This window comes from Chiloscyllium punctatum, chromosome 9, assembly GCF_047496795.1.
Source record: "Chiloscyllium punctatum isolate Juve2018m chromosome 9, sChiPun1.3, whole genome shotgun sequence".
NCBI classification, from domain to species: Eukaryota; Metazoa; Chordata; class Chondrichthyes; order Orectolobiformes; family Hemiscylliidae; genus Chiloscyllium; species Chiloscyllium punctatum.
The window spans coordinates 109,982,103-110,002,222 of record NC_092747.1 but is presented as its reverse complement, the minus strand read 5'-3'; the positions used below and the strand labels follow the sequence as shown (position 1 = coordinate 110,002,222).

Sequence of the window (20,120 nt, the reverse complement as noted above, 5' to 3'; positions counted from 1 at the left end):
GTAAATTAACTGACCACACATCCATGTCATTTACATAAATAACAAAAAGCAGTGGACCCAGCACCAATCCCTGCATCACACCACTGATCACAGGGTTCCAGTCTGAAAAGCAACCCTCCTCCATCACCCTCTGTCATTCTAGCCAATTTTGTATCCAAATGGCTAGTTCTCTCTGTATGAAAATTCACTAAATCACAGCTTTCCACATTTGCTGAAAGGAAGCAGAATTCAAACTTCTGTTGCAGCGTTTTAAGACATTTGGGCATTTACAGCTAAGTCTGTCATTGATGATGTCATCTCAAGTAAACTCTCTGCTGCTGTGTCTTGCCAAAGGCCTCGTTTTGACGTAAAAGACTGAGGTTTATCTGCAATGGTCAGGATTGTCTTTTTCTTCCCTTGCACTTTTGTATTCAGCTCACTCAGATGGCATGATAATGTGTGTGAGATATGCCAGCTTAGCCCACGAGTAATCATCTGACCGCAACTCTTTCCAAAGCTGTTCATGTGTTGATAAGTCTGTCAGTTCTCTCCAGATCTCATGAACACTGGAGAGAACCTTACCCCACAATAACCATCTCACCTTGACAATAAGCTTGGCCTCTATTTCTGCACACAAAGTAGTGAACCAACATGACTTCAATCACTGTGGTTTCAGTAATTCATGGTTTTCACACTTGTTCTAATACAACAGCTAAACCTGATGACATTGTTTTGATGAGAACAGCTTCACTGTGGAGAATGCAATGGTTGATCTGAATATCAGAAAGTTCCTCTTTCACCTTACTGACAAACCTTTTGACATCCTCTATCATGAGGGGTGCCCCATCAGTTCAAATGCTCCAACACATGACCCAGATAAGTTTGTTTCATTCAAGTAGGTAGCAGCTACCCAGCCATGACCTATTGAATGGCAGAGCAGGCTGGACAAGCTGAGCAGTCTACTGTTGCTCCTGTTCCTTATGGTCTTAAAATATTTCTTCGTAAGTTGCATAATTTGGTAGCTCCTTACAAAATAAGAAATGATCCTGAATGGAGTTTCCATCAACATATTGAACACCGGCCAGCAGCTGGCAATGTCTGTGGAGTCATCAATCTGCAAAGCAAGCTTCCCATCAGTAGTTAACTTCTCCTGCAGCACCTCTTCAATGTCAGCTGACATCATCAATTTGATATTTAACTGTATTATCAGAGTGGAATTTTGATGATTTCTTTTGCAGCATCAGCTCCTAACATCACACCTGCAATTTTTTTTATACGTGGGCATGTTTAATGTTTCGGCAATGATAAGCTCAGCCACCAGGTAACTAGTCTCTTGAGTTTTATCTGACACCAGCTTTATCAGAAGAACGGTCACTGGATCCAAAATTTTGACTCTGCTTTTCTCTCCTCAGGTGCTGCCAGATCTGTTGAATTTCACCAGCAATTTCTGTTTCTATTCCCACTTTGTCATATGCTAGATTTGCTTCATTTATTGTTCTTTCAACACTTGAAGTACTGAATGTCTTTGTTTGCAAATAGCAATTTAACTTAATTAGTCGCAAGATAGTGTTTAAAAGTTTGGCACTGAGAAAGTATCACAAAGGGCTTACGCCTGAATGGTTGACTCTCCTGCTCCTTGAATACTGTGTGACCAGTTGTGCTTTTGCAACACCACAATTTTTGACTCTGATCTCTAGCATCTGCAGTCCCCACTTTCTCTCAGCGTCACAGTGTTTGCCAGCTTCTCTCTGCCGGTGAGATATTTACATAAGGGGCAAGCAGCATATCTGCTATCCATGAAAATCCAAAGGCCAGATAGCTCTCATTACACGGTTTCTGAACTGTTTTGCTTATTACTTTTTGGGTTTGGTGTTACATTAACGACTGAATCAGCAGAAGAGTTGCCCTTTTGAGAACAAACTTATCATTTCTTCTTAGATTAGCGGAAATAACATCGATTTTGCAAGGGAACATGGATGGAGTCAATTTAGCTGCAGATGCTAACACCAATTTGTTTTGTCTCATTTTACTAACAAAAAAAAAATGCATGGACGCCATGCTCAGTTTCAATGGTCACTAGCAAAAACTATTACATCATGTCAGCTTTTCCTTGGGCCACCTGCATTGAGAACATCCATTTCTTAGAGTCGAAAGACAGAGTTACCTCACTTCTATGTTGATGATTAATTTTCGCAAGTTTTATGAGTTGCAATTTTGGTTGGATAGAATATTGCTTCAGAGGAAACTCTGTCTTACATTAATTTTCATTATCTTGGCTCAAGATATCACAGTATGCTTGACAGTTCTTGCCACACATCAGTGTGACATGACACATCGGTTGATAACTTCAGTTAGTAAGTTTGCAGATGACACCAAAATTGGAGGTGTAGTGGACAGCAAAGGTTACCTCAGATTACAATAGGATCTTGATCAGATGGGCCAATGGGTTGAGAAGTGGCAGATGCAGTTTAATTCAGATTAATGCGAGGTGCTGCATTTTGGGAAAGCAAATCTTAGCAGGACTCATACACTTAATGATAAGGCCCTAGGGAATGTTGCTGAACAAACAGACCTTGGAGTGCAGGTTCATAGCTCCTTGAAAGTAGAGTCACAGGTAGATAGGATAATGAAGAAGGCGTTTGGTATGCTTTCTTTTATTGGTCAGAGTATTGAGTACAGGGGTTGGGAGGTCATGTTGCGGCGATACAGGACATTGGTTAGGCCACTGTTGGAATATTGCGTGCAATTCTGGTCTCCTTCCTATCTGAAAGATGTTGTGAAACATGAAAGGGATGTTGCCAGGATTGGAGGATTGAGCTATAGAGAGAGGCTGAACAGACTGGGGCTGTTTTCCCTGGAGCATCGAAGGCTGAGTGGTAACCTATGGAGGTTTACAAAATTATGAGGGGCATGGATTAGGATAAATAGACAAAGTCTTTTCCCTGGAGTGGGGGAGTCCAGAACTAGAAGGCATAGGTTTAGGGTGAGAGGAGAAAGATATAAAAGAGACCTAAGGCGCAACATTTTCACGCAGAGGGTGGTACGTGTATGGAATGAGCTGCCAGAGGAAGTGGTGGAGGTTGGTACAATTGCAACATTTAAAAGGCATTTGAATGGGTATATGAATAGGAAGGGTTTGGAGGGATATGGGCCAGGTGCTGGTAGGTGGGAGTAGATTGGGTTGGGATATCTGGCCGGCATGGACGGATTGGACCAAAGGGTCTGTTTCCATGCTGTACATCTCTATGACTCTACTGACCACTCGACCTTCTTCCATCTCTATGGCACCATTCGCCTGCATGTTTACTTTTTACTAATTCAACTTAGAGTTAACCACTCTTTAAAATTACATTTCTTACTGTTGTTACACAGTTAGCTGTATTATGCTTCAGGGATAAAATTGCTGATTCAATATAGAAAACAATATTTATATTTATTATTTGCATGCTACCATGTGTAAGAAACTCTAGTCCTGAATACAAATATACACAGGACAGGGTTTCTCCAATTTAATTTATTAAAAATCAGATAGTTTAAAGATCTGTGCTATAGATACAATTAATGAAATACAATAGTTTGTGTCTTTTCATTATCAGTTTGTGTCAGGACTCACTGTAATAAAAACAGAAAGTGCTGAAACAACCCAGCTGTTATAGGAACAAACACTCGCCTTGATATTGTTCCAGGTCAGGTGTGCAGAGGCAGGAAAAATCCCAGCTCCACAAATCTGACCTTTAAAAATGGTCAACCACATTTCTAACTTTTGGTCTGGGGATTGGACTGAGTGTCAGTTTGGGAGATCAAGAGAAGTAGAGGAGTTGTCAGTACCTGAAGCTGGCTGGGCATTCAGCACTGTGTTCACACTTCACAAACTAAAGATTAATCCATAAAACCATCCCTCCTGTGCCCATCCTCTCCTTTTCCATGACCAACCATGCCAGGCTTTGCCATCTAATTTCTAATCGTCACTCATACTCCCAATGCCACCATCACCCTACACCCATCAACCCATTTCTAATGGAACCTCATACCCTCCTATACCTCCAATTATCTCCATCGTCCTATTATGGTACCTATATTATTTCAATACAGCTCAGACCTGGAGTAGTGTAGACTTGGCATAGAGAGAGAAGTGCAAAGGGTAGCTCCTGTGCACTCCAGGTAGTGATAAACGGCTCCATTTCGGAATGGCAGGCGGTGACCAGTGGGGTACCGCAGGGATCAGTGCCGGGACCGCAGCTTTTTACAATATATATTAATGATATAGAAGATGGTATTAGTAATAACATTAGCAATTTGCTGATGATACTAAGCTAGGTGGTAGGGTGAAATGTGAGAAGGATGTTAGGAGATTACAGGGTGACCTGGACAGGTTAGGTGAGTGCTGAAAATGTGTTGCTGGAAAAGTGCAGCAGGTCAGGCAGCATCCAAGGGGCAGGAGAATCGACGTTTCGGGCATAAGCCCTTCTTCAGGTTAGGTGAGTGGTCAGGTGCATGGCAGATGCAGTTTAATGTGGATAAACGTATGGTTATCCATTTTGGTGGCAAGAACAGGAAGGCAGATTACTACCTCAATGGAATCAATTTAGGTAAAGGGCCAGTACAAAGAAATCTGGGTGTTCTTGTCCACCAGTCAATGAAAGTAAGCATGTAGGTACAGCAGGCAGTGAAGGCGGCTAATAGCATGCTGGCCTTCATAACAAGAGGGATTGAGTATAGAAGCAAAGAGGTTCTTCTGCAGCTGTACAGTGCCCTGGTGAGACCACACCTGGAGTATAGTGTGCAGTTCTGGTCTCCAAATTTGAGGAAAGACATTCTGGCTACTGAGGGAGTGCAGCGTAGGTTCACGAGGTCAATATTTGGAATGGCGGAACTATCTTACGCTGAAAGACTGGAGCGACTGGGCTTGTATACCCTTGAGTTTAGAAGACTGAGAGGGGATCTGATTGAGACATATAAGATTATTAAAGGATTGGACACTCTGGAGGCAGGAAACGTGTTTCCGCTGATGGGTGAGTGCCGAACCAGAGGACACAGCTTAAAAATATGGGGGTAGACCATTTAGGACAGAGATGAGGAGAAACTTCTTCACCCAGAGAGTGGTGGCTGTGTGGAATGCTCTGCCCCAGAGGGCAGTCGATGCCCAGTCTCTGGATTCATTTAAGAAAGAGTTAGATAGAGGTCTCAAGGATAGTGGTATCAAGGGTTATGGAGATAAGGCAGGAACAGGATATTGATTAAGGATGATCAGCCATGATCCTTTTGAATGGTAGTGCAGGCTTGAAGGGCAGAATGGCCTACTCCTGCACCTATTGTCTATTGTCTAAACCATTGTATACCTTAGGAGGTAGACAGAAAATAAAGCTGTGCATCAATTGATAATATCAGTGTCGAAAAAAATCTGTAATTGACTCAAAAAACATTCAAAACATGAAATTTCTTCAAGGAAGCCTTGTGAAAATAAACATTCCACTTAAATGTTTAACCCATGCTATAAACAAACATTTCTATTCAATAAGCGATTGGAGCTGATTATTGAAATGCTCACTTGATAAGCAGCACATTGTGAAAATGATTGTTTGGGAAATCAGTCTACTTCAGCAGGTTAGAGGCTCAGAAATCTGTGGAAAGTAACTCATTTCCTGCCTTAACAATGCCTGTCCATCATCTACAAGGCACAAGTCAGGAACATGATGGATTACTCTGCACTTGCCTGAATTGGTGCAGCTTCAACAGCACTCAAGAAGTTTTACACCATCCAGGACAAAGCAGCCCACTTGATTTCTACCCCAGCCATAACCTTCAAAATTCTGCTGCTGCAAAACCAGGAGGAGCAGCTGTAAAGGTGGGAAGGGGAAGAAGCATTGCAAAGTGGGCTGCCAAGGGAAAGGCAGGAACTGCAAAGGAGAAAGAGGAGTTTTGTAAAGGATAGTGGAGGGCTGCAAACCAGGGAGAGGGATTGTAAAAAAGGGATGCAAAAGATGAGAGGGGATGCAAAGGCGAGTTAGGAAGCAACAAAGATGAGTGAGGGGCTGCAAAGATGATCAGAGCTCGATATGATTGGGGGGGAGGGCAGCGGCACTGTGACAAAACCAAGACAGTGAAGCAGAGAGAGGGTGCATTCGAAGAAACAAAGGGATTAACACAATCAAAGGAAGTACTCCAGAGAGGGAGCATCATAAATGATCTGGTTCCTACACCATGGGAATAAGAATACAGTAACGACAAGAGCTCCACTGTTCTAATAGTCCAGCCCAAAACCTCTCAATTTTCAATTCCTCAAAAGTGAACTCAATTTCCTTCCACCATATCTGTGTCCCTGGGAAATCTAACTCTCTGTTCACCACCATTACGTAATGCCTACTTCTCAACTGCGTCAGCAGCAGCTCAGTGAATAATTCATGTCTCTTGAGGCATTCACACAAAAATCGCAGTGCAGGAGTGAAGCAGTGCTGCATGGTTAGAAGTGCCATGTTTCAGAGTAGACATTAAACTGATGCCCCACCTGCCCGCTCCGACACCACTATTTTGAAGAGGAGCTGTGATTGCTTCACAATATCCCAGCCATTAACATAGCTCAACCAAGATCATTAAAAATAAATTATCTGGAGTTCTCACATTGCTACCTGTGGAAGCTTGTGCAAATTGACAGCTCTGCTTCCTATATTACACCAGTTGCCACATTATAAAGTATCTCATTCCAAGTGCTTTACAACACCTTAAGTTTGTGATAAGGTCGTTGGAGGTGCCAGTTCCCCGAACCTGATGGGTCTGAAGAGTTAAACCTGCGTTTTGCTTTCCTCAAGTACTTCCAAACGTGCTGAATTTTTCCACATTTTCTGTTTTCATTGCTCTCTTCCTTTTTCACTACATCCTGAGTAATGTAGTGAGACTGGCAAGTTTATTAGGATGAAGAGGTGCATAACTGTTCAAGATGGCTGTGAGCACTGAGCACTGCTGTTTCAGCAAGGAGGTTCACCAGTTGGATCAAGAAGCAAAAGCACCAAAACTGGTCAGAATACCTGGTGCTTAATGATCTCTAAGTGACAGAAAATGCAAATGGCTTAGGGAGTGGTGATTTGACTCATATTGCATTTATGAAGTGCCCTTGACAAATGAAAAATTTTCCAAGGCACTTTATAGGAACATAATCAACTAAAATTTGATACTGCGCATAAAAGGACCTTGGTCAAAGTGGAAAGGAATGTCTTAAAGGAGAAAAAGAGAGGCTGAGGGAGGGAATTCAGGAGCTTATAGTCCAGGACAGCTGAAAGAATGAGTCCCAGTGTTGGGCAAAAGAAATCTGAACAGGAGAAACACAGAGAACTTAGAAAGCTGCAAGACTGGAGATGTTTACAAGAAAAGGGAGAGGCAGGACGAGGGAGGAATTTGAACAAAAAAAATTATAAGCTTGACAGAAAACCATTGATGGTCAGCAAGCATAAAATGATGGGTAAAGAGGGCCAGGTGAGGGTGAGGATACAGGAACCAGAGTCTTGGTTCAACTGAAGTTTACAAAGCTTGGAAGGCAGAAGGCCAAACAGAAACGTACTGGAATAGAGCTAACAAAGGCATAGATTATGCTTTCAACAATAGGAATGCCCAAGGCAAAAGTGGAGATGGATAATGTGAGATGTGGGATTCTTTGAAATGGCAACAGTAAGCATGTAATAACACCACAAGTGTTAATCTCAGCATGGAAATTATTGCTCGATCCAATTTAGTTGTTAATATAGAACAGTACTAAACCATTGGAAAGCAACAACTATATGATGCTTCTTCAGTTCTGATAAAGAGTCACAATGTTTCAAAACTTCAACCTCCCTTCCTCTTTCTACAGCTACACTGACAGCATTTCCAACAGTTCATGTTAATTTTTATTTTCTAGTAGCTGCAGTGTTTTACTTTTAACTCTAAGGAACTATATTTAATAAACCATTCTCTACATAGTATTAAATGGATAACTGAATTTAAATGATAAACAGGGAAGCACTGTTAAAATTGGTTAATTTAAGACCTTGGTTAGATGAAGCTGATGAACCACCTGATGAAGGAGCAGCGTTTTGAAAGCTCGTGCTTCCAATTAAACCTGTGGATTATAACCTGGTGTTGTGTGATTTTTAACTTTGGTTAGATAAATATTTACATATTAAAAATAGTTGCATTCCTTGATATAAAACGGGTGCAGAGGACATTTTAAAAAACTACTAGGATTATACCTGAACTGAGAGTTTAAAACTGCCAGGAATGATTGAACAGACAGGCCTTTTCTGCTGAAAAAGAGCAGCTTGGTTGGGTGGAAATGCATCATCTATAGAAACAATTAAAAGTAGTCAAACGTTGAGAACATAAAGAAGATGTTTTCACTTTCGGGGAGAATGGGAGTGGTTGAAGTGAGTAGATACGATGAACTAAGGGGAAGTCAGATAACTATGTAAGAGGAGAAAAAAACTGAAGATTATTACTTTGTTTCTGTACAATTCAGACAGAATACAAATCATGATCACAACATTTACTACAATTACAAGATACAAATCATCAGTGTTTCTGCATTGCGGTTAGATGTTTGTACGGAAGGGGAAGATCATTATTACAAATTTGAAGGGCAACTTTCTTATGCTGAAAGGGTGGGGTCAGGTTGAAAGGGAAGAGGGTCAAATGGAACATAAACGCTGACATGGACCAGTTGGGCCGAAAAGTCTTTTTCTGTGCTGCAAATTCTATTTAATATAAGTTGCATCAGTACTAATATGGCTGCGACATTAGATCATTTCAATTCAATAGCAACTCACAAAAAATAGCAGAATATCAATGTTTTATACGACCTGCCTGTTATCAGTCAAAACAGTTATGGTTCTGTGTGGGCGATGCAAATCATTGCCACGTGCAAAATAACAGCCTGGTTTAAAAGAAGATGTGGGAGGGTGATTGCACTGGCCTGTGACAAGGAACTAGTTGGTGAAAGTGGAAAGAGTGAACTCAGAAATGCTGTGAAAATTCCAAGATTTACTTTAAATATGATATAATTTCTGAGCTGACCTTAGCGAAGAAAATTATAAAACAAAGCATGACTTTCCTAAAGATCATTTCAATTCATGGCTTGAAATCATAACATCACTACATATTGTGTTCTTTCTTTTAAAAATGTTCATCTAAAATGAGGGTCACGAATATATGATAGTCATTCATAAATTTAACAACAAATTCGGGAGAAATCTGTTTTTCTGCCAGAGAGTAGTGAAAATTTGGAACTCACTACCACATGGCACAGTGGCTGAGAATAGTATAAATGCATTTAAGGCAAAACTACATGAATACATGCAGCAGTTCAAGAAAGCAGCTCACTGCCACTTTCTCAAGGGCAATTCCATATGGACAATAGATGCTGGACTTGCTAGCAGTGCACTTTAATTAGTGAACAAATATTTAAACTTTTAAACACTCAAACAAAATACTGCACGTGCTGGAAATCTGAAGAATCATACTGGACTCAAAACGTTATTTCCGTTTATCTCTTCAGAGATGCTGCCAACTTGCTGAGTTCCGATAACACTTCCTGTTGTTCTTACAATTTTTTTAAAATGAAGAAGTTAGATCTTGGCCTGACAGAGGCAGGAATTGGATGATACATTGACAGGGTGAGATAAAGTAGAGTTGGAAGAAGTTCATATAAATTAGTTAAGACCTAAAATTGTTTTGCAAATTTCCTCTCTATCGTCGGCTCATGATTATGGGATAAGAATACAAATGCCATGAAGGGTAGAGAATAAAAGTTGCAACTTAGATCATGCACTATCAAAGAAGTCATTACTTGCCACCGATGTCTCCTGTTGTTCTGGTTAAGCTGAGCCAGCATGATTTGCTGATCCAACATTTCCATCCTCTGCTGTCTCTGAATTTCCAGCGTTGCACCCATTCCAATGGGAGCCTCGTCAGTGGGATCAGCAGATGAGAAGAGTGGTTCAAGAATAAACGAGGCACATCTGGTCACCCACTTCGGTACACAAAGTAATTGCTGTACCTTCAGCACATTGTAATGGTAAACAATTCCGGAAAGCTGTAGAAAGAGTGTATCAAAGGATAGTAACCATTCAAACATTAGATCTATGGCAATAGCACATAACAACTATACTGCTCTCAGCAATAGCCTTAGGTTACAATAGTTGCAGACAATTGGGCTCTGACCTTAACTGAGGCAAGATTTCCAAACAATAAAGGAGTGAAGCTCTGGTTGAAAAGTCCACAAATCTGTGGACATTTCTGCATGCTTTTCTTTCTACTAGTATTCCTTGTCAGAAGCCAGCCTGATTACCAAGATATGGGATAGTTTTATAGAGTCTGGAGCTGATTGTGGGGATTTGGAGAGAAACCCAGGTCAAGAAATTGGGAATCGGTGATCATGGGAAGTGTTGCGTTTGGACTGGGGAAGCCATGAGTAATTGGGATGAAAGTCTTCTTAATTTGGCCCACAAACAGTGTTGGAAAAGGAGTTCCTTCCTCCAGGAAACAGGAATCAACTGTCTTTAAATGCTGTGTTCCATGGCCCAAGGTACAAACAGGCCAGAGCTAAACTTGGAAGAGAATTGAACTCTGAGACAAACTATCTTATTAAATATTTAAACCTGACAGCAGATTGCCTGCCCATCTCATCTCAAACTCAATATGGGCAGGTTCCAAGTTGATTTGTGTAAGAATTGAGGTTTTTAAAAATTGCTGAAATGTTTTAAATTGTTGTAACCCATTTGACCCAAAATCACTCATTCTGGAGATTAAAATTATAGCATCAGAAACTTCTACCGCAACTATAAACCCTTAATACTTGCTTGAACAGAAAGAAGCCAACTGAAGTTACTGTTGCCATGAGTTTACTTTTTAATCCTTTTCTGTACTGGCACTCTGGAGTTATTACAGATATTAGGTACACATCTTTTGTTCAAAGGGATATAGAACTTTGTTCAATATATCTTTAAAAAAAAAGTCTCAATGCAATAAAAATGAATGATCAGAAAATTGTGAAATTATATTTTGTTTCTTTCATGTCCCACCTCAGCGTCACACTTGATAAATCAGCCATAGCTGGCTTAGTTCTAGGTAAAAGCTTCACTGTTCCAGCAGGTAATATGGATGTTCCTGAAAGCTTTGAATTTGGTCCTTTGTCATGCCAGAGGACCACTTGCCCTTTCCACTGTTTCCATATTATGAGAATGTTCCAGAACAATCTTGGATGGGGGGTAATGGTAAATGATTATAGGTGTGCATCAGGTGGAGCATTTTCACAGAAGGAATAAGAATGTTATCTGCTCTGTGGAAAAGTAAGACTTGAAATGAAACTAAGGGGATTTGGCAGTACAAATTTATCAAGCATTACATATAGTAATGTGGCTTGACAAAGGCCAACAAATATAACAAACAAAGCTTTGAGGTTCATTTCTGTAGGAATGTAGTTTAGAAGCATTGAAATTGTGATAAATTACATATAGGACCTTTGTTAGATCATATTCAATGTGCTGTACCAGTTCTGATGTCTACATTAGTAAAAGGATAGACAGTAAGACTCTTTTTATCTGGCACCCACCAACTGAAATCTCCAATATCTCCCCCACCTCTCAAGGCACTACCGTAACTAGGTAACACACCAAGACTATCAGTCTGCAGTGACTGTAAAAGAACAAGTTGAAATTTTAGGTATAGTTTCCTCAATATTTACAACAGTGAAGAGTCAAAGGTGGAAATGAGGCTCCAGGCCTTTGCAGGTTGCAGTATACGTCAAGTCAGGTTTCAATTCAATACCTATTATTGCTGTGAACAACAATGGGTTAATTTATAGGAGCAAATGACTGCAGTTGGTGGAATCTAAAAACAATAAATGCCAGACATCTCAGCAGGTCAGACAGCATCCATGGAGAGACCGCAAGCTAATGATTTAAGTCTAGATGGCTCTTTAGATTTACTAACTTTGCCTGATCGTGATTCATGGTACACAATACAAATTTTAATATATAAAGGATCAGTCTCAAGTTGGCAGTAGGGAGGCTTTAGAGGCAATACTCCAGGGCAAAATTAAAGTCAGTACAGATTTAGTAACCAAATGGTGTACAACTAAGTTGATGAGGGAAGTTGACAAATGTGTATATATATATATATATATATATATATATGTCGTGCATTTTGAATGTCAAAACACATTTGATGAAGTGCCACATAACAGATTTGTTAACAAAATTAATGCCGATAGGATTGACTGGCATGGTAATGCAGTTACTGATGCTGGCCAGAGTACAGAAAGCTGAGAGTTGGTTGTTTCTCAGAGGTAACGGAGGTTGTAGTGCAGTGTTCCTCGAGTATCGGTATCGGGACCACTTTTCTTTTTGATATATAGTTGTGACCTGGTTTGTAGATGACAGAAACTAAGAATTCTTTTAAATAATAAGAATAGTAACGGTGGTACTTTCTCAGTTGATAACTCTTAGTAACTTGTGGTATTTACCACCTCTATCAGCATGTGGTTCTGGATAAGGGTTGTTTGAGGTAGTTTGCTACCACTAATCCTGCGCTGACTTTGCAGTAAGTTGTTGTGATCTAGAATGCACTGTCAAAAAGGGTAGTAGTAGCAGATTCAAGTATAACTTTTAAAAAGGAATTTTATAAATACTGGAAGGGAAAAACAGTGCCATGGGGAAGAGCAAGAGAGTGGAATTTACTGCATGAAAAACCCTCTTGACATTGCTTTGGTTCATGGTGAGCCAACAATTTCAGCGAGGAAGAGGAAACATCACGGACATCCCCGTGATCAATCATGTAAACATCCGGCACACAAGAATAAAACATACGGCTGACGATGCAAGCACCTTAAATCAAAAGTGTGAACAATTCCATTCAAATCTCTTCCCAAAATTCTTACTAAGACTTGTCCAAGCAATTCACTTAATTCTTTATAACACATTAATTTGCAGAGAACATCACATACATCCCAGCTGTAGTCCCAACAGTACTCCCGTCTCAGTTCATCTAGTCCTGAAACTCTCATTCATGACTTTAGTCTTGACTGTTACAATTCAATGCTTACTGCTGCAGCACATTTTACTGTTCATAAACGTGAGTTCATCCAAAACTTTGTTGCCTGTGTCTTAACTTGCATCAAGATCTGTAGAACTGTCATTCCAGTGTTTGCTGAGCCACACTGCTCCCAATCAGGCAACACCTGGATTTTAAAAGCAGTATCCTCAGTTTCAAAATCTTCCAAAGCCTTATCTTTGCAATTTCCTCCAGTTTCACAATGCTGCAAGATATCTGTACTTCTCAAATCGGGCCTCTTGAGCATTCCCGATTTTAATTGCTGCGCCATAGGTCACTGGGCTATCAATTATCTAGGCCCCATATTTTGGAATGTCCTCACTGAACTTCTCTGGCTCTCTACCTTGCTATCTCTAGGATAGTCCTTAAAACCTCTCTCTTTGACCAAGTTTGGCCATCTGCACCATTTGTTTTTCTCTATTCTTCTCATAACATGTGCCCATCACTAATAAGGCTGGCATTTGTTGTCCATCACAAATTAAACTTGCACTAAATGGTTTGTTGGGTCATTTCAGAGGGAAATTAAGAGTTAATCACATTTCTATGGCTTTGGAGTCACATAGAGATCAGGCCTGATAAGGTTGACAGATTTCCTTCCTTTGAGGATAAAAGTAAACCAGAAGATTTTTAAAAACAATCCATGATACTTTCATAGCCACTACTATTAATTCCAGCTTAATTATTTTTATCCATATCCCCAGAGGATTAGCCTACATCTCTGGATTACTGTCCCAGAGACGCTACTCCACAATCCTTTTGTGATTTGGTGTTATTGTTATACTTTGCTTAATAGCACACTGTGCAGTGCCTTGGGACATTTAATTACATTAAAGATGCCAATTCTAATGTGTAAGTAGACATCCTCAGTGGATTAATTATACATCTGAGGGGAGGCATTGACCTACTGGTATTATCACCAGACTACTAATCTAGAGCTAATGTTCTGGGGACTTGGGTCAAATCCCACCATGGCAGATAGTGGAATTTGAATTTGAAGTTAAGACTCTATTGATGAAAAAAATCTATTTGATAACATCCTAACGTTCAGGAAACGAAGTTTGTTATGCTCGTCTAGTTTGGCCTAAGCAATGTGGTTGACTCTCAACTGCCGTTTTAAAATACCAAGCAAGCCACTCTGTTGGATCAAACGATACAAAGTCTTAACAAAATTGAAACCAGAAAGACCACCTGGTATCTGGGAACTAGGCCGGATGATCCTTTATCCCTTTCACTATCATGACAGATTACCTGAAGGTGCTGATAAGGTGTGCTTCGCTTTTTAATCGATGGCAGTTGAGAGTGGCAGGAGTGACAGCGAGGACCAGAGGGCCAACGGAAAGGTGAAATTTTAAATGATATAAAAGCTTTCTTCAGGAGTTCAGCGTTCTTTGCTTTTTGTTTTGGTGGAGGTTGGGGTGGGGAGGAGCGGCAGCAAGGACCAGAGGCCTGACGGGAAGGTAAAATTTTAAAAGATAGAAAGGTTCACCTCGTGTATAAGCAGAGCGCACACTGAGCAGGAGCAGACAAGAGACTGTTGGGTAAATGAGGCTTCGTATTTGGGTGGATGCTTTACCCAAAACATTACTCGGGTAGTGTCTCCCACCTGCCGCCCTCCTCTAACCAACAAAAAGGTTCTGTGTGCCAATTAGTAAGGTGATTGGTTAGTTTATTTCCATTTTTAATTTTTTCAGTAGTCTGTTGGGAATTTAGAATAATGGGAATAGAGGTTAGGGCAGTTGAATGTCCCTCCTGCAGAATGTGGGAGGTAAGGGTCACCAGTAGTGTCCCTGCTGACTGCACCTGCGGGAAGTGCACCCAACTCCAGCTCCTTGAAAACCGCGTTAGGGAACTGGAGCTGGAGCTGGATGAACTTTGGATCATTCAGGAGGTGGAGGGGGTTATTGAGAGAAGTTACAGGGAGGTAGTCACACCTCGGGTAAAAGAAGAAGGTAGATGGGTTACCATCAGGACACGGAATGGGAATCGGCAGGCAGTGCAGGGATTCCTTGTGGTCATTCCCTTCAACAACAAATATACCGCTTTGGATATTGTTGGGGGAGACGACTTACCAGGGGTCAGCAATGGGGCATAGTTCTCTGGCACAGAGTCTGCCCCTGTCGCTCAGAAGGGAAGGGGCAAGAGGAGCAAAGCATTAGTCATTGGGGACTTCATAGTTAGGGGGACAGATAGGAGGTTCTGTGGGAATGAGAGGAGACTCACAGTGGTGTGTTGTCTCCCAGGTGCCAGGGTTCATGATGTCTCTGATCGTGTTTTCAGAATCCTTGAGGGGGAGGGGGCGCAGCCCCAAGTCCACATAGGCACCAACAACAAAGGTAGGAAGAGAAATGGGAATTTAAAGCAAAAAATTCAGGGAGCTACGGTGCAAGGTTAGAGCTAGAACAAACAGAGTTGCTATCTCTGGTTTGTTGCCCCTGCCACGTGCTAGTGAAGTGAGGAGTAGTGAGGGAAAGGGGTTGAACATGTGGTTACAGGGGTGATGCAGGAGGGACGGTTTTGGATTCCTGGATAATTGGGGCTCTTTCTGGGGTAGGTTGGACCTCTACAAACAAGATGGTCTTCATCTATACCAGAGGGGTACCAATATCCTGTTGAGGAGGGGGGGGGGTGGAATTTGTCAATGTTCTTCAGGTGGGTTTAAACTCATTCAGCAGGGACATAGGAACTGAAAAGAGTAGTGAAGTCAGAACTAAGATTTCAAGATTGCAAGAAAGCACCAGCAGGCAAGAAGTTGGTTTCAAGTTTGTCTACTTCAACACCAGGAACATCTGGAATAAGGTGGGTGAACTTGGAGCATGGCTTGGTACCTGGGATTTCAATGGTGTGGCCATGTTAGAGACAGGAATGGTTATTGCAGGTTCTGGGATTTAGATGTTTCAGTAAGAACAGAGAAAATGGTAAAACAGGGGGTAGTATGGCACTATTAGTCAATGACAATATTACAATTGCAGAAAGGATGTTTGAGAACTGTATTGAGGTGGTATAGGTTGAGATTAGAAACAGGAAAGGACAGGTTACCTGTTGGGAGTTTTCTATAGGCCTCCAAATAGTTCCAGAGATGTAGAGGAAAGGATAGCAAAGATGAGAATGACAGAGTAGTTGTTATGGGGCACTTTAACTTTCCAATGGTACTAGGAGTACTATAATTCAAGTACTTTAGATGGATCAGTTTTTGTCCAATGTATACAGGAGGGTTTCCTGACACAGTATATAGACAGGCCAACAAGGGGGAGGCCACATTACATTTGGTACTGGGTAATGAACCCAGCTAAGTGTTAGATTCGGAGGTAAGTGAGCACTTTGGTGAGAGTGGCCATAATTCAGTTATGTTTACTTTAGTGGTAGAAAGGGATAGGTATATACTGCAGGGCAAGAGTTATAGCTGGAGGAAAGGCAATTACGATGCAATTAGGCAAGATTTAGGATGCGTAGGATGAGGATGGAAATTGCAGGGGATGGGCACAGCTGAAATGTGGAGCTTATTCAAGGACCAGCTACAGCAGGTCCTTTATAAGTATGTACCTGTCAGGCAGGGAAGAAGTTGTTAAGCGTGGGAGCCGTGGTTTACTAAGGAAGTTGAATCTCTCTTCAAGAGGAAGAAGTAGTCCTATGTTGCGATGAGACGTGATGGCTCAGTTAGGGTGCTTGAGAGTTACAGGTTAGCCAGGAAAGACCAAAAGAGAGAGCTAAGAAGAGCCAGGAGGGGTCATGAGAAGTCACTTGCGGATAGGATCATGGCAAACCCTAAGGCTTTCACAGCTACATCAGGAATAAAAGAATGATTACAGTAAGATTAGGGCCCATCAAGCATAGTAGTGAAAAGTTGTGCATGGAGTCAGAGGAGATAGGGGAAGCGCAAAATTAATACTTTTTGTCAGTACTAGACTAGATGGGATTGAGGTGCTTAAGGAGGAGGTGTTAACAATTCTGGAAAACATAAAAATAGATAAGGCCCCGGGCCTGATGGGATATAGTCAAGAGTGTGGTGCTGGAAAAGCATTGCAGGTCAGGCAGCACCCGAGGAGCTGAGAATGCGATAGGTGGATGGAGGTGGGGGTAATGGTGATAGATCAGATGGGATAATTCCTCCATCACATCTTTTCCCAGGAGGACCACCACAGTACACACCAAATGGCCTCCTTCTGTAAAGACCCTCCCACATGGTTGATGATGCCCTCCAGTTCATCTCATCTACTTCCCGCACCTTCGCCCTCGAACCCCACCCCTTCAACCGCAACAACCCCTTGGTCCTCAGCTTGCACCCCACCAACCTCCAAATACATTGCATCATCCTCCGCCAGTTAAACTACCTACAAACGGACCCCATCACCACAGATATATTTCCCTCCACACCCCATCTGTTTTCCATAAAGACCGTTCCCTCCGTGATTACCTTGTCAGGTCCACGCCCCCCCCACCAACCCACCCTTCCCTCCCGGCACTTTTCCCTGCCACCGCAGGAATTGCAAAACCTGCACCCACAACTCCCCACTCACCTCCATCCAAGGCCCCAAAGGAGCCCTCCACATCCATTAAAGTTTCACCTGCGCCTCCACATATGCCATTTACTGTATCCGTCGCTCCCGATGCGGTCTCCTCTACGTGGTGGAGACAGGATGTCTACTCGCAGAGCACATCAGAGAACATCTCTGGGACAGCCGCACGCACCAACCCTACCACCCTGTAGCCGAACACTTCAACTCTCCCTCCCACTCCGCCAAGGACATGCAGGTCTTGGGCTGCTTTCATCGCCACTCCCTAACCATCCGACACCTGGAGGAAGAATGCCTCATCTTCTGCCTCGGGATTCTCCAACCCCATGGCATCAATATGGATTTCATCAGTTTCCTCATTTCCCCTCCCTACACCTAATCTCAGAGCCAACCTTTCAACTCGGCACCGCCCTCATGACCTGTCATACCTGTCCATCTTTCTTCCCACCCATCTGTTCCATGCTCCCCTTTGACCGATCATCATTACCCCCACCTCCATCCACCTATCACACTCTCAGTCCCACTGTCTCCCATTTATCACTCCCAGCCTCATTCCTGATGAAGGGCTTTTGCCCAAAACAGCGATTCTCCTGCTCCTCGGATACAGCCTGACCTGCCGTACTTTTCCAACACCACACTCTCAACTCTGATCTCCAGCATCTGGAGTCCTCACTTTTGTCTGGATGCGATATATCCAATGATTCTCTGAAAAGTCAGGAAGGAAATTGCCAAGCCTTTGGCTTTGATCTTTAGGTCGTCATTGTCTACTGGAATAGTGCCATAAGACTGGAGGATAGAGACAACCCTGGAAATTATAGACCTGTGAGCCTTACTTCGGTTGTGGGCAAAGTGTTGGAAAGGGTGAGAAGAATTAGGACTTATAATCATCTCGAGAAGAATAAGTTCATTAGGGATAGTCAACAAGGTTTTGTGATGGGTAGTTCGTACCTCACAAACCTTACTGAATTCTTTGAGAAAGTGACCAAACATGTGGATGAGGGTAAAGCTGCTGATGTTGTGTATATGGATTTCAGTAAGGCATTTGATAAGGTTCTCCACGGTAGACTATTGCACAAAATATGGAGGTATGGTATTGAAGGTGATTTAGCAGTTTGGTTCAGAAACTGGCTAGCTGAAAGAAGACAGAGAGTGGTGGTTGATGGGAAATATTCATCCTGGAGTTTAGTTACTAGTGGTGCACTGCAAGGATCTGTTTTGAGTCCACTGGTGTTTGTCATTTTTATAAATGGCCTGGATGACAGCATAGTAAATTTGGATGGGTTAGTAAATTTGCGGATGTCACTAAGGTCGGTAGAATTGTGGATAGTGACGAAGCATGTTGTAGGTTACAGACAAAGATAAGCAACAGAGCTGGGCTGAGAGGTAGCAAATGGAGTTTAATGTAGAAAAGTGTGAGGTGATTCATTTTGGAAGGAGTAACAGGAACTGGGCTAATGGTAAGATTCTTGGTAATGTAGATGAGCAGTGGCGTCTCGGTGTTCATGTACATTGATCCTTGAAAGTTGCTACTCAAGTTGATCGGGTTGTTAAGCAAGCATATAGTGTGTTAGCTTTTAGTGGTAGAGTGATTGAGATTTGTGAGAACCATGAGATCATGCTCCACTCTACAATATTCTGGTATGGCCACATTTGGAGTATGCAAACAGTTCTGGCCACTGTATTATAGGAAGGATATAGAAGCTTTGGAAAGGGTTCAGAGGAGATTTACAAGGATGTTGCCTGGTATCAAGGGAAGGTCCCATCAGGAAAGGCTGAGGGACTTGAGGCTGTTTTCATTAGAGGGAAGAAAGTTGTGAGGTGATATAATTGAGACATATAAGATAATCAGAGGGTTAGATAGGTTGGACAGTGAGAACCTTTTTCCTTGGATGGCGATGGCGAGCACGAGGGGGCATAGCTTTAATTTGAGGGGTAATAGATATAGGTCAGATGTCAGAGGTAGTTTCTTTACTCAGAGAGTAGTAGGTGCATGGAACACACTGCCTGCAACAGTAGTAGACTTGCCAACATTAAGGGCATTTAAATGGTCATTGGATAGGTATATGGATGAAAATGGAATAGTGCGGGTTAGATGGGCTTCAGATGGGTTCCACAGGCCAGCACACATCGAGGGTTGAAGGGCCTGTACTGTGCTGTAATGTTCTATTGTTGGGGGGGGGGGGAGCGGGGGATGTGCAAAAGCTTGGGAGGAGTGTATCACTAAAGGTGAGGCAGAACCTGAGCTTCTGGGAGCATTGCTCCTTCTCCATTGTGGATAAAAGCCCAGTCATCAGGTGTGAGGTATTCTGTCCCATTCCTAGAACCTGCCATTGCAGTCACCTGAGCCAACTTCCACTTCATCTGGAGGTCAAAGATGGATCATGTCTGCAGGAACACCATGTACAAAATTCTGGATGGGAGGGGAGGGGGCAGGTATCCCTCATTCTGGTGGACACCTTTGTGAGCGGCTGCATCAAGCTGTATGTAGACCATTGTTATGCAAACACTAAATATCACTATGTACCGAGTTTCTACCTGTCCCTGGTGTTGCAAAGG

General features: G+C 42.2%; 1 protein-coding gene across 2 annotated transcripts in view; it reads right to left on the bottom strand.

Annotated features, from left to right (window-relative positions):
• The window catches only part of ubac2 (UBA domain containing 2), a 250,361-nt gene that overhangs the window by 39,723 nt on the left and 190,518 nt on the right, over positions 1 to 20,120 (bottom strand). For both annotated transcript variants that reach the window (XM_072578035.1, XM_072578036.1), the window contains exon 7: positions 9,791 to 10,036. In XM_072578035.1, coding sequence (XP_072434136.1) covers positions 9,791 to 10,036 — 246 coding nt within the window. The remainder of the gene's footprint in view (positions 1 to 9,790; positions 10,037 to 20,120) is intronic.